The sequence below is a fragment of the Danio rerio genome, chromosome 24 (genome assembly GCF_052040795.2).
Source record: "Danio rerio strain M-AB ecotype USA chromosome 24, GRCz13ab, whole genome shotgun sequence".
In the NCBI taxonomy this organism is placed as follows: domain Eukaryota; kingdom Metazoa; phylum Chordata; class Actinopteri; order Cypriniformes; family Danionidae; genus Danio; species Danio rerio.
The window spans coordinates 42143958-42157500 of record NC_141044.1 but is presented as its reverse complement, the minus strand read 5'-3'; the positions used below and the strand labels follow the sequence as shown (position 1 = coordinate 42157500).

The 13543-nt window shown below is 36.4% G+C and overlaps 2 protein-coding genes across 24 annotated transcripts in view; both read right to left on the bottom strand.

Moving 5' to 3' along the window:
- mpripa (myosin phosphatase Rho interacting protein a) overlaps positions 1-13543 on the bottom strand; it is a 109920-nt gene that overhangs the window by 77855 nt on the left and 18522 nt on the right. For all 23 annotated transcript variants that reach the window (XM_087309962.1, XM_087309939.1, XM_087309940.1 and 20 more), the window contains exon 3: positions 9413-9478. Coding sequence is in view for 22 of the 23 variants with exons in the window: in XM_087309939.1 (XP_087166065.1) it covers positions 9413-9478 (66 nt within the window). In the remaining variant the exon portion in view is untranslated. The remainder of the gene's footprint in view (positions 1-9412; positions 9479-13543) is intronic.
- tbc1d24 (TBC1 domain family, member 24) overlaps positions 11848-13543 on the bottom strand; it is a 126087-nt gene continuing 124391 nt past the window's right edge. The window contains exon 3 of the mRNA XM_087310122.1: positions 11848-12452. The gene's annotated coding sequence lies outside the window, so the exon portion shown is untranslated. The remainder of the gene's footprint in view (positions 12453-13543) is intronic.

Below are 13543 nucleotides of genomic sequence, written 5' to 3'. Positions count from 1 at the left end.
GTTGATCTCAGTTATAAGAGCAACAAATAATAACTTGACTTCTAGTTGATCATTTAAAAAAGAGGCAGAAGGTGGATTTTTTTTAATCTGTTGATCTGCATCCTTATCATCAAAAATACTGCAGAAGATCGACTGGAACCAGCATGGACCCAAGATTCTCACAGAAATCAGTTATGTTTGGTGAAGGAGAAGTCATGGTTTGGGGTTAGATTCAGTATGGGGGCGTGCAAGAGATCTGCAGAGTGGATGGCAACATCAACAGCCTGAGGTATCAAGACATTACATTACAAACCACAGGAGAGGGCAGATTCTCCAGCAGGATAGCGCTCCTTCTCATACTTCAGCCTCCACATCAAAGCTCCTGAAAGCAAAGAGGGTCAAGCTGCTCCAGGATTGGCCAGCCCAGTCACCAGACATGAACATTATTGAGCATGTCTGGGGTAAGATGAAGGAGGAGGCATTGAAGATGAATCCAAAGAGTCTTGATGAACTCTGGGAGTCCTGCAGGAACGCTTTCTTCGCCATTCCAGTTGACTTTATTAATCAGTGATTTGAGTCAGTGCAGAGATGTATGGATGCAGTCCTCCAAGCTCATGATGGAGTCAGACACAATATTCATTCTGTCTCCACTGCAGCAGGACTTTATATTCGATACTGGACATTATTTCTGTTCAGTGATGAGACTTTAGTCCAAGCAGAGTCAGACCTTACTGTCCTAATGACATCATTCAAAATCAAGACATGATCAGATTTTATTTTAGTCAAATAAGCGTCATCTAGAGGCCTTTGCCTTTCACATGAGCCCCTTCTGATACCAAATGATCAACTAGAAGTCAAGTTAATATTTGCTGTTCCTAAAACTTGGATAGGCGACAAGACTTTTGTCAGGTAGTGCATTTCATTTTCCTAATATGGATGTTGAAGGTTTTTACCAGTCTTTAAAATATCCCATTTTGTGGTTAACAGGAAAAAACAAACTCAAAAAGGGATAAAATAAAGAATAGGAAATGCGACTTGACAGTATCAACATTGGACTCCATTTTTAACACATTACTTTGTTCCACAACAGTCTCACTCACAAACATATGTCTCTTAAATAAAATACAAATAGCTTGTTGAATCACTCAAACTCAAATGAATAGCTCAGTCTGTCAAAATGCATTAACCTCTCTGACTGCACGCATAAAGTTAATTATAGTTTAAGTAATAATGAAAAATCTGACGTCTTTTGCATATCTACATATTTCTGTGGAACACAAATGGAGTTAATGATAGCATAAGCCAATATTTTCCACATCAGCGGCTGTCAAGTGAGATCTTTGAGATACGATTTTTAGTTTCAGTCTATTCCTTTTACAAAAATCAGCAAAGCACTGAAGATCTGATGCTTGTGATATAGCACTGCTAACATTTTTTCGTAAATTACACGGCATTTAACGGTAATGTGAACTGTATATCACTGTAGGAGAGTTAAGATGTATGTTACTGTATTTTGAAGTTGCATAGTGAGAATTACTGTATGTTTTACAGTAAATATGTATAAAAACTGCTAATACATATAGAGCAAGATAAATAGTGCTATAAATGTAAGTACTGATTTACAGTAAGAAACTGGTAAACTTCAGCCAGTCAGTGACTGTAGATTCTACAGGAAAATGTTAACAGTAACGGCTGCACAAAAGTAGGAAAAGACTACATTATTTTATTCATCAGTGGTTTACACTGTGATATTCGAGATATATAATATCATATGAAAAAACTCATGTCACAATAAAAGTAATCTCATCCTGATAAAAATATAAAGTTTATATTGTTATCAGGATGAGATGACTTTTATTGTGACATGAGTTTTTTCATATATATATTATAAAGAAATGACAATATTGTACCGCTTCAGTGAATTGAATCAATTAATAGTTATATATACTTGATATATTGAAAATTATTAGCTTGTAAAATTGTATTTCATTTAAAATATTTCCCAAGTGTTGCTTAAAGGATTGAAGACTTTTTCTGTAATGGAGTCCAGTGTTGATACTGTCAAGTACATTTCCTCATTTACTCTCCCATTTGTTGTCCATTTCTTTTTGTCTGTTAACCACAAAATGAGATATTTAGAAGAATGGTAAAAGCCTTTGAAAAAGTAATACAGCGGTCTATTATTTTTTCATAATATCTTATTTTGTGTTCAAGAGAAAAAGAAAACTCAGACAGGTTTGAAAGAGGTGGATGATGAGTAAATGGTGTTTTCTTTTTTGTAATTAAAATAAATCAGAAAATACATTATGTAAATGAGAAATATTTCCTTGTCAACCCACTGAAATTCAGTTGTAGTCAGAATTATTAGCCCCCTTCGAATTTTTTTCTTCTTTTTAAAATATTTTCTTGGAAATTTTCACAGTTTCTTTTTCATTTTCTTGTCGACTTAGTCCCTTTATTAATCTCGGGTCGCCACAGCGGAATGAACCGCCAACTTACCCAGCACATTTTTACGCAGCGGATGCCCTTCCAGCCGCAACCCATCTCTGGGAAACATCCACACACTTATTCATACACACACTCATACCCAATTCACCTGTATCACATGTCTTTGGCGACAGCACTACCTACTGCGCCACTCCGTCGCCCATTTTCACAGTATGTCTGATAATATATTTTTTCTACACAAAGTCTTATTTGTTTTATTTCGGCTAGAATAAAAGCCGTTTGACATTTTTAAACACCATTTTAGGGACAAAATTAAAAGCCTCTTTAAGCTGTATTTTTTCTCGATAATTTACAGAACAAACCACTGTTATACAATAACTTGCCTAATTACCCTAACCTGCCTAATTAACCTAGTTAAGCCTTTAAATGTCACTTTAAAGGGCATCTATGGTGAAAAATCTACTTTTCAAGCTGTTTGGACAGACATGTGTGTAAGTATAGTGTATAGTCCGTCATATTGAGGTGATATAAACACACACAGTCCTTTTTTTTCCAATTTACCAACATAAAAACAGTGGACCAATAGGAGCGGTTTTCAGACCGACCGCAACTTTACGTAGGAGAGCGGCCCCCCCGCCCACCAACATTGATTGACAGCCTCGCGTCACGATTATATCCTCTGTTTGTTGTTTCACGTCCGCCATTTTCAGTGTGTGAGTCAAAGCGATTTCACTAAAGGAACACCCTTGCTCTATTTATAGATGTAAGGCTCATTGGGCTCAACACAAGATCAAAATTCTCCACATTATTGCTCTAATCAGAATTATTGCTTGTACCTTTCGCGTGGTGCGGCGCCGTGCATTTCTGAGTTCTGGGCGTTGGTTTCTGTCGTTTTCTGCCTCGTCACTGAGAGTGCCTGGTGTGCTGTGTCGCGGCCTCAGTCACAATTAATTCAGTGTGTGTGGTTAATAGTCTCAGTGTACAAGCTTGGCACTTGCACAAAAAGAGACACAAATGATTTTGTACTCTCTGCTTGGTCTGTGTCCAAGTCATACATGTACAGCTGAATGCTGATCCTAGCTTAGCTTCTCTCTCTCTGTCTGTCAGCCTGTCTGTTGCAAACACAGAGCGTGGGAGCTCTTGGCTCCGCCCCCTTGTTACGTTGGGCGGGAAGTCGAAACTAATTTTCATGTGAAGCAACACGCCCCATAAAACAGCAAACTGTGTAAAGGCCCCCAACATGACACTTTTTACCACATTATAATAAAACCATCAGAACTGTGTGTTGAACTGAACATAAACTGGCACACTCAAAACATCCATAATATTAATATTAAATCATAAAAAAGGGGTAAACTATGTGCCCTTTAAGCTGTATAGAAGTGTCTTGAAAAATATCTAGTCAATTATTTACGGTCATCATAGCAAAGAGAAAATAAATCAGTTATTAGAAATGAGTTATTAAAACTATTATATGAAGAAACGTGTTGGAAAAATCTGCTATTCGTTAAACAGAAATTGGGAAAAAATAAACAAGCGGTCTAATAATTCAGGGGGGCTAATAATTCTGACTTCAACTGTAAGCTTAAGCTAAAGGACTGAAAACATAACATTTGGACTACAAATATAAATTAATTATTTCATTCATTCATTTCCTTCGTCTTACTCCCTTAACTCATCAGGGCTCGCCACAGCGGAATGAACCGCCAACTTATCCAGCCTATGTTTTACACAGCTGATGCCCTTCCAGTCACAACCTAGTACTGAGAAACACCCATACACACTCATTCACACACACACACACACACACACACACACACACACACACACACACACACACACACACACACACACACACACACACACACACACACACACACACACACACACACTACGGCCAATTTAATTCATCCAATTCCCCTACAGCACATGTCTTTGGACTGAGGAGGAAACCGGAGCACTCAGAGGAAACCCACGACAACAAGGGGAGAACATGCAAACTCCACACAGAAACGCCAACTGGCCTGGCTGGGAGTCGAACCCGCAATCTTCTTGCTATGTTATATTATACTATAAGGGTGCAAGAGTGTTTTTCTAGAAAAACAAACCACGCCAAGACAAAAACCAATGCTAGTTTTCTTTAATTTAATAATTAATTTAATAATGTTTAATAATTAAAGATTAATTTCATTTAATTTATTCACTTTCTATTAGTTTTGTTGTTTGTTTTATTTTTGACTAACTATAATTTTAATTAACAATGGAAAAAGTGCAGCATTTGAGAATGAATAACATACACTTTGTTTTGTTAAAAACATCATGAAGATAGAGCAGGGGTCACCAATCTTGGTTCTGGAGGGCCGGTGTCACTGCAGGGTTTAGCTCCAACTTGCCTCAACACACCTGCCTGGATGTTTCAAGTATACCAAGTAAGACCTTGATTAGCTTGTTCAGGTGTGTTTGATTAGGGTTGGAGCTAAAATCTGCAGGACACCGGCCCTCCAAGTTTGGTGAACCCTGATATAGAATAAGGATTTCAGTGTAGCTTTATCACTATAATCTCCATATCTAGAAGAACACCATTCCTCCACTGTTATTAAATACTGCTCTTATTGGTCTTTGCTGCGAGCGGTTCTTCAGAACGAGAGATCCCAGTGATCTGTACGTCGCTCTGTTCCTGAATGCCTGAATGTAGGAGGGAAGTGGGCACAGATGGATTGTGGGTAGCTTTACGGATGTAGCACCCACCCACACACACATATACACACGCACACACATACATACAGACCGGGTCAGACCTCAGCAATGACTGACTTTATGTTCTCGCCATCCCAGACAGACGCACAATATCTCACAGAAATGTTTATGCAAACTAAAGCGCACACACACACATAGAGACACACACACACACACACACACACACAAAAGAACTCAGGATCACATGTGGGCTGAAGTGGTGCTTAATAACAATCACAAACACGCACGCATGCAAATCAACCCAAACAGCTTTTTATCCTGTATGATTTGTGCTTTCTCCATCCATCGCTCATTTCCCTCCTCCTCTACGAGAGATGAAAGAGAAGTGAATGCAAAGAGGAAGAGACACAAGCGCACAAACAACAGCTGAGGACAGGCTCCAATTATTTAAAGCCTTTTTCATGATACTTGATATATACACTAACATCTAGTCATTTGAGCTGACGTGGACGCAATGAAGAACCATCCATTACAGGAAAACAGAACTTACAAAAAAACAAAACCTGATTGTATTAACAGCATTTGTGATGTAAATTAAAACAACCTTTTTAATATCTTTTAAATATCTTAAATATAGGTGGGAATAGATAATTTTTAATTAAGAGAGTCCCTGTTTTCCCTATCCCAGTGATTATAGTGCGATATTAAGAACTGTGAACTTGTGAATCTTGTGAGATTATAGCGTAAATAAGTGACGTGTAACTTTATGTGAAAAGTAAGCCATGTAGAGAGACGAGTGCTGATTAATTTTGGGTTTATCCTTTAAGTTTCCTCCTGTTTCTGGATTTAGTCAGGTTGTGGGGTAAGAGCATTGTAATTGATTTTGAGTTTTATATATATATATATATATATATATATTAGGAAATCTAGAACTTTTTGTCAATTTAGGAAGCTTTTGTTTTGTTTGTTATTTTGGCCTTACCCTCTCATAATGATTCTGGCTAGGAGAATTTTCATTTAAGTATCTCTTTGTTTTTGTTTACCCTTTCTGGAAATGTAAAAATATATTGAACTTTATTAAACAGTGAATAAAAGAAAATATTTTTCTTTTGAAATCTCTTTTCAGAGTTTATTTTTTATTATTATATCTGAAGTGAAAATATGCTGGGATAGAGAAAAAGGAGATTCTCCACGCACATTATTAAATATTAATTTATTATTAATTCGATCCAATTAAAAACTTGATATATATATATATATTTATCCTAATTATTTTTTTGTTACTTTCGTCTCCGTACCCCTAGAAAAGGGACTAAAATGTAACACTAGATAAATCTCACTGTAATCTTGACATAATCTAGATTAATCTAGATTGAAATGGCTAATTTGAATTCTGCTGAAGGCATTCAGAATATGTGTGCTACACAAATAATGACTAAAAGTAAAGCCTCCTTTCCACTGCACATGACAAACGACAAGCGACAGACCGGAAGTCATTCATTTCCAATGGAATGCAGTCCGGGAGCTGCGTGGAGTTCCGATCATCTCCGTATGCGGAAAATTCCGAATTGAGCTGCGGATCTGTTGAAATATTTGAACTCCTGCGACTAGACCGTATGCGACCGGCCGACCGGATATGATGTATTCCAGTGTTGCACAAGCAGATCCGTGTGCGCGAGATGAGAAATATGAGTTTATTTGGTTATTTTTGGAATTATAAAAAGTCTACATTAAAAAAATTAATTTTCTGTTCATAATTGTAAGTAAGAAAGTGATAAAAATATATATTTTTAATGTTGTCTCCACATTCCCTACAATATTTTCACGGTCTATGAGGTTCTAGTATTCATTCATCCAATAAACCATGTAAACGCACAGAGAATAAAGGCTCTTGCTTTTCCCCTTCTTTATTTTGGACACCGTGAGAATCAGCTTCTCCCCCGTGGTGCACGACAACACTGAAAACACTGTGGGGCTGCCACAAGGAGGCGTATTCCAACAGTCGTGTGCAGTGGAAAGGCGGATTAAGTCTTTGAGAACGGGTTTCTCAAGCCAGGTGGCGCATTAGACCAGGGGCTCATCTCCAGTTTTCAAAATGCATCACAAACTGCTTGAGAAACTGTTCTACCATGACAATTGGTGATGAAAATAAATGATGTTCAATAAGATGTGCTTGTGTTTATTAACTGTTTATTCAGTTAAACATGAATGTTGAACTGTAGCCTATATAAGCTCCAAACAGCGATTTTTGATCACCAGACTTAAAGTCAAAAACAGAACTAAACAGAATTGGAATTAACACATGTGGAGTATGCAAATATTAGTGGCATTTTTGAAGTAAACACCGCAATCAAACTATTACCATCATGTAGGACTTTCACCATATTTTCCGACAAAATACACACACGGCTGTCAGTAAAGGACTGCACACACACACACATTGTGAAATGCAAAGGTTTTTGTCTTTCCATTTGGTGTGCGCTATTAAATTCCATAACACTCTCAGCCCTATTTGCACTTAATACCCCAGTTTGTCACGGGGGCATGAATGAAATGTTTATGAGTGAATGTGAAACTGCCAAACTGCAGTTAAAGTCAACCAAAATGACAGGAAACTCTTACATTACAGCACTTCAAGTAATAAGCCTTCATTATCTTATTGTCTATTAAGGCAAATAACTAGATTACAGATGTCCATGCAAGTATCAGTAGTGTCTTCAAAGTAAGTGAAAGATCCAGAAGGGCATCCTGCTAATTTGATACAGAAGGGCACTGTTTTGTCAGACAGCTCACCGGTCAGGTATACATCCGCGCTAATATATCAAGGTGAAAGTCATCATAACTTTCTTAGAACAGACCCAGCTCCAAACCCAACTTTGAGAATAGATTAACTTTTCTCGTGTGCTAGGAGTCTCACGTTAACGCAGCATGTTAATATATTAATAAAAATGCACAATTTTGTTTTGGAATAAAGCACTGTAGTGTAGGAAGAGAATATGGTAGCGTCCACATTGTTTATTTTTCATGTGCAATTTTGACTGCTTAAAAAATACAAATAAACATAATATATTGTTTTATATGTATTATATAAATATATAAGTAATATATAAATATGTATAAATATGTATATATATATATGTGTGTGTGTGTGTGTGTGTGTGTGTATGTGTATGTATATATATATATAAATATATATATAAATATATATATATATATATATATATATATATATATATATATATATATATATATATATATATATATATATATATATATATATATATATATATATATATATATATTTATATATATATATATATATTTATATATATATACATACACATACACACACACACACACACACACACATATATATATATATATTAAAATAAATTATATATATATAATTTTTTACTGTACATTTCACACAATAATGCAGATTCAGCCTTTATTTTGTTAATTAAAAAAGGTCAAGCATAAAATCCACTGATAATGCAGAAATGTAAGGAGTACTGAACAGTACAGTACAGTAAAACTATACAATAAAAACAAACTAAAAATAATCAAGTGATGTTGTCCATTTATCATATCCATGTCAGTTAGGCCTGTCAAGATATCAGTTTTTTGTCGTATGATATATTGCACCAAAATATATTGCGATACAATATTATTGTCATTTTTAAGACCATTTTATGACCGCTCATTATATAATGCCAGGATTGCAATATAATATAATCACAATGCAAATACACTCTAACAAAAAAATGCATGTTTTTTTATTCTTGAGAATAAAATATTTATTTATAGTAATTTAACTATTTAATAATGAGGCATTGGAGAATGTGAAAACGTATATCCTGAATAAATAATAAGAAATGTTAAACAAATAGTGCAAGTTAAAGAGAAACAGAGGCTGCGATATCTGCAGCCAGATCTATTCTCAGTCATCAGACTTGAAAATATACTACAGTAATTTATAGTAAATACTAGTGTTTTTTTAACCATACTGACACTGATACCTTCAATAGAGATGAAGATGTTGCACAATTAGCTAAAATGTGGCTGGGATTGTTTTTTATGTCATGAGTTTTGAGGTCATGTCCATGTGTTGTGCGATAAGTCCATATATTGATTACTGTGACATGCCTAATGTCAGTCCCTGAATTCAGGTGTATCAAACTTACAAAAAAGGAACTATACAAACATGCACACAACAGGAAGAGACAGAAAAAGCCTGAAGGTCTGTAAACATCATGCCGCCCACAGACTGAAAGACATTCACACTCACCATATCATCCAGCGCATAACGCAGGAGTCCATGTTCATACAGAAGGAAAAAACGTCTCTGCCATTTCTGCAAGAGGACAAATAAAGATTTCATGAGCAAAATGTGAGGTTTAAGATCTTGAAAGCATTTTAAGAGGAATCTATCATGCATAATTCACTTTTATAAAGGGTTTAAGCACAGTTGTGTGGCAGCAGTGTGTGAATAAAGCTAGAAAGAACTGTTTATTCATTTTTTTATGATCACACTTGATAGGAACAGTCCTCAGAAACAGTTTGATTGACATTCTCCCCTTGTACGTGTCATCAGAGGGGGAAAGCCCCGCCCACTAAATACCATATCTCCATAGATATATACACTAGATATCGCATAGGGACCCTGAGTATGCGTCAATAACGCCGCCACATTGGTACAGTGCTCCCAGGACAAATGTCATTCAACCGCACTAGTCAAGACAGTGTTATTACGTGAAGATGCGGGACTTTAGCGTTGTCTACGGGTGTAGTAACGAGCAAACAAAGAAATCAAAGCACAAAGGCAGAACATTTCATAGGTAATATTAAGTTTTTTCTGTTTTTGTATGTTCTGAACTTTTGTGCTAATCAGGTAACGTTATTGATGATAACAGTCACTTACTGCATTCACCATACAGCTAAGCAGCTCCAACTCACACTAAACACTCAGCTTATGCTAGTTTTGTTGAATAAAATCAGCAAACAATGCAAAAGAAATATGACAACGAGATGCTGCGCTGCCAGAAACTTGTATTACTGTCGGCTAACGTTAGTGAAAGAGTCGTTCGGGGGATTCATTCACAAACGAATCGCTCCCTCCGTCAGTATGAGAAGTGAAAGCAGGAGAGGAGCTGTGTTTCAGGACACGGATTAGATTAAATTTAACAGGGAGGGTGGATAGTACATTTCTGTACACACAAACACAAGCTTTTTGTCAGGAATGCCCGTGCGGTTTCTGATCCATCAATGTAGAAAAGTGATGTAAAATTATAATTTTCGTAATTAGAAAAAAAAAAAATTACATACTAACATCCAGGAAAACTCCCGATCATAGATATATGTGTATATGTGTATATCTCTGGCTTTGCATGGCCACAGTCCTCCACTGTACCTTGGTCCCGCATTCATTTCAAAGGAGCGCTACCCTGTAGCAAGATGGCGGCGCTATTGACGCATTCCGTCCAATAGACAACAATAGGCCAGGCGACATCTAGTGTATATATCTATGCCATCTCTCCCTCATTAGCATAAACAGCCCTGATTAAAGCTGCGGTCACTAGAGATGCAAGGATCAGCTGAAATGACACCCAAATGCGCGACTTCATACTAATCATCCACCCACCCGCACATATACTTTTATCTGATTTATGTATCCACACCAGACTCGCCCGATCGTCACTTTAATAACTTAATTCTTTGTTTTAGGTATGATGATTGGTCACTGTGGGTATTAATAGCAGATGCTGCGAGCTATAATTTGTGCATCTCTGATAGTAAAATAATATGTTAATCTTAAATGTAAATTTTTAAATGAACATTGTTTGTCTTTAGACAACATTTTCTTCATTTTCAAACTCAGAAAGTAAAAATAAGACATTTTAGCTTTTACAGATACAGAAACAAGATAATGGTGCCACTTCAGCCTAAACGGCAGCTATGTTATGTTTTCTTGGCCTTTTTCTTTGCACTGTGCAAAAAACAGAGGCCCCGTTTGCACTGTCAGGTCTTGAAGCCCAATTCCGATTTGTTGCCTATATCATATTTTTTTGTTTGTCCGTTTACACGCTCTTTTAATTGGGACCCATATCCATGGCTGCGAAAAGGTGTGGGATTAAACAAGATGATTAGACATAAAAAAAAGTGAGCGATTGCTCCATATTTAAAATTTCTGCACAGAGTAGGGCTGTGCAATTAATCCAAAATCCGATTTCGACTTTTACAATTATGAAAAGCCATTAATCGCGATAAACGATTATTCCATCACATACCGCCCCCTTTCAGTTGTACACGTGTGAAAACTCTTTGCCTCTGCAAAGCTCAGTTCCACGTGAAAATGACTAAAAGATGTGCTGTACTGTAACTTTTGCAGCACGGGATGCGCATCATTCATAATTTTAAAAAAGCGCAAAAGAGCACTTGCTGTTGTGTGTGCGCGCCGTGCTTAGCCTCGTACAGGTAGTGTGTGTCTGCGTGCGCGCTGTGCTTAGCCTCGTACAGGTAGTGTGTGTCTGCGCGCACGCCGCGCTTAGCCTCAGACAGCAGAGCACACACACATGTAACGGGATCTTAATGTGAGCGCTTTAATGGTCAAATACATGCACATTTGTGTCAGAGCGCAGTGTTTAGTGATTATTCATATTAACCCTCATTTGTGTAATAAACAAACAAGTTGAGAATCAAAAGACACGTGAAAGAGAAACCATATCAGAGCCGCACTATTCTTAAAGTGACAGCGTGCGGTATTCCTGCTGCTGCCGACTGTTTTTATCATTAATCAATAATAAAATCAAAAATACAGTGAAGATGCTTAAAGCACAGTTTAAACAACAGGTTTAATAACTCATTTCTAATAACTGATTTCTTTTATCTTTGCTATGATGACAGCACATTATATTTTACTAGATGTTTTTCAAGATATTCAACTTACAGTGACATTCAAAGGCTTAATTAGAGTAAGTAGACAAGTCATTGTTTAACAGTAGTTTCTTCTGCAGACAATCAAACATATATATTGCTTAAAGGGGCTAATAATATCGAGCTATTTAAATAGGTTTCAAAATACTCAAACCTGCTTTTATTCTAGCTGAAATAAAACAAATAAGCCTTTCTCCAGAAGAAAAAAATATTATAGGAAATACTGTAAAAAAAAAGCCTCTGTTAAACATCATTTGGGAAATATTTATATATAAAAATAAATTCACAGGAGGACGAATAATTTTGACTTCAACTGATAATCGTTTTGAATAATCGTGATTACAATTATGACTATAATAATCGTGATTATGATTTTTCCCCATAATCGAGCAGCCCTAGCACAGAGAGGTCATGTTTTGATCTTTGATTGGTCTTACGCAGTCAAGTGATGTGATTTCACAGGTCAGAGTTCACCAAGCTTGAACTTTCCAACGCAGAGATCTGCGAAAGTTGACGCATGAGCTTGACGCACAGTATTTTCTGATCCTACAATGGACGTCTATTGTGGAAAACTATTTTTTTTCTCCAACATTCTTCAGAATATCTTCCCTTGGAACAAGTGGAGGATGAATAAATGATGACAGAATATTTACTTTTTGGATGAACTACCCCTTTAAGTGTCTAAATACATTTCTCAGGACTGCTTTTTATAAATTACAGAGTGCATGCATCCTGAGCCGGCGTTAATACTGTGCATGATTGACTGACTAACAGTAGTGGTAACATCCCCTATCATTAATTGTATGAAGGTTAAATCTGTCCGTTTGATTGACCACGATGTCCTACATATGCATTCTTCTATATACTTAGGGCTATTTTTATCATCTTTCCATCTTGTGTGTCAATCTGTGATTTCCTGTTTGCTGTCGAATTGTTTCCCATCCCACAAACTCCCTGTCCTGCTGTTTCTCATGAGTTCAGCCTGAGAGACCGAGAGTGAGTCAGCGACTCCACGGCCCACACACACACACACACACACACACACACACACACACACACACACACAGGCTCGTTTGCCCCTTAACAAGCACACATACACAACTCAATTACACTCAGAAAAGCAGCAAGAGAACTAACTGTTTTGCTTGCTGAAATAACTACAAAACATGACTAAATAGTTTTAATGATCATAATTTATATAATAATCATTCAAGGTGGACTTCTGGTGTCAAAAAGATTAAATAATATAATTACAGTTTAAAAAAGTTAAAAAATTATCATTTTATACAAAAGAGATATTTATTAAAGCAAAACTCTTTAAATAATTTCTATTAATAATTATGAATATATTCATATAATGAAAATAATAATAATAATAATACATTTATTTTTTCATTCACTCATTTAAACAATTTCATCTGTTACAAATGAGTCTGGGTGTCACGGTGGCGCAGTGGTTAGCACAATAGCCTCACAGCAAAAAGGT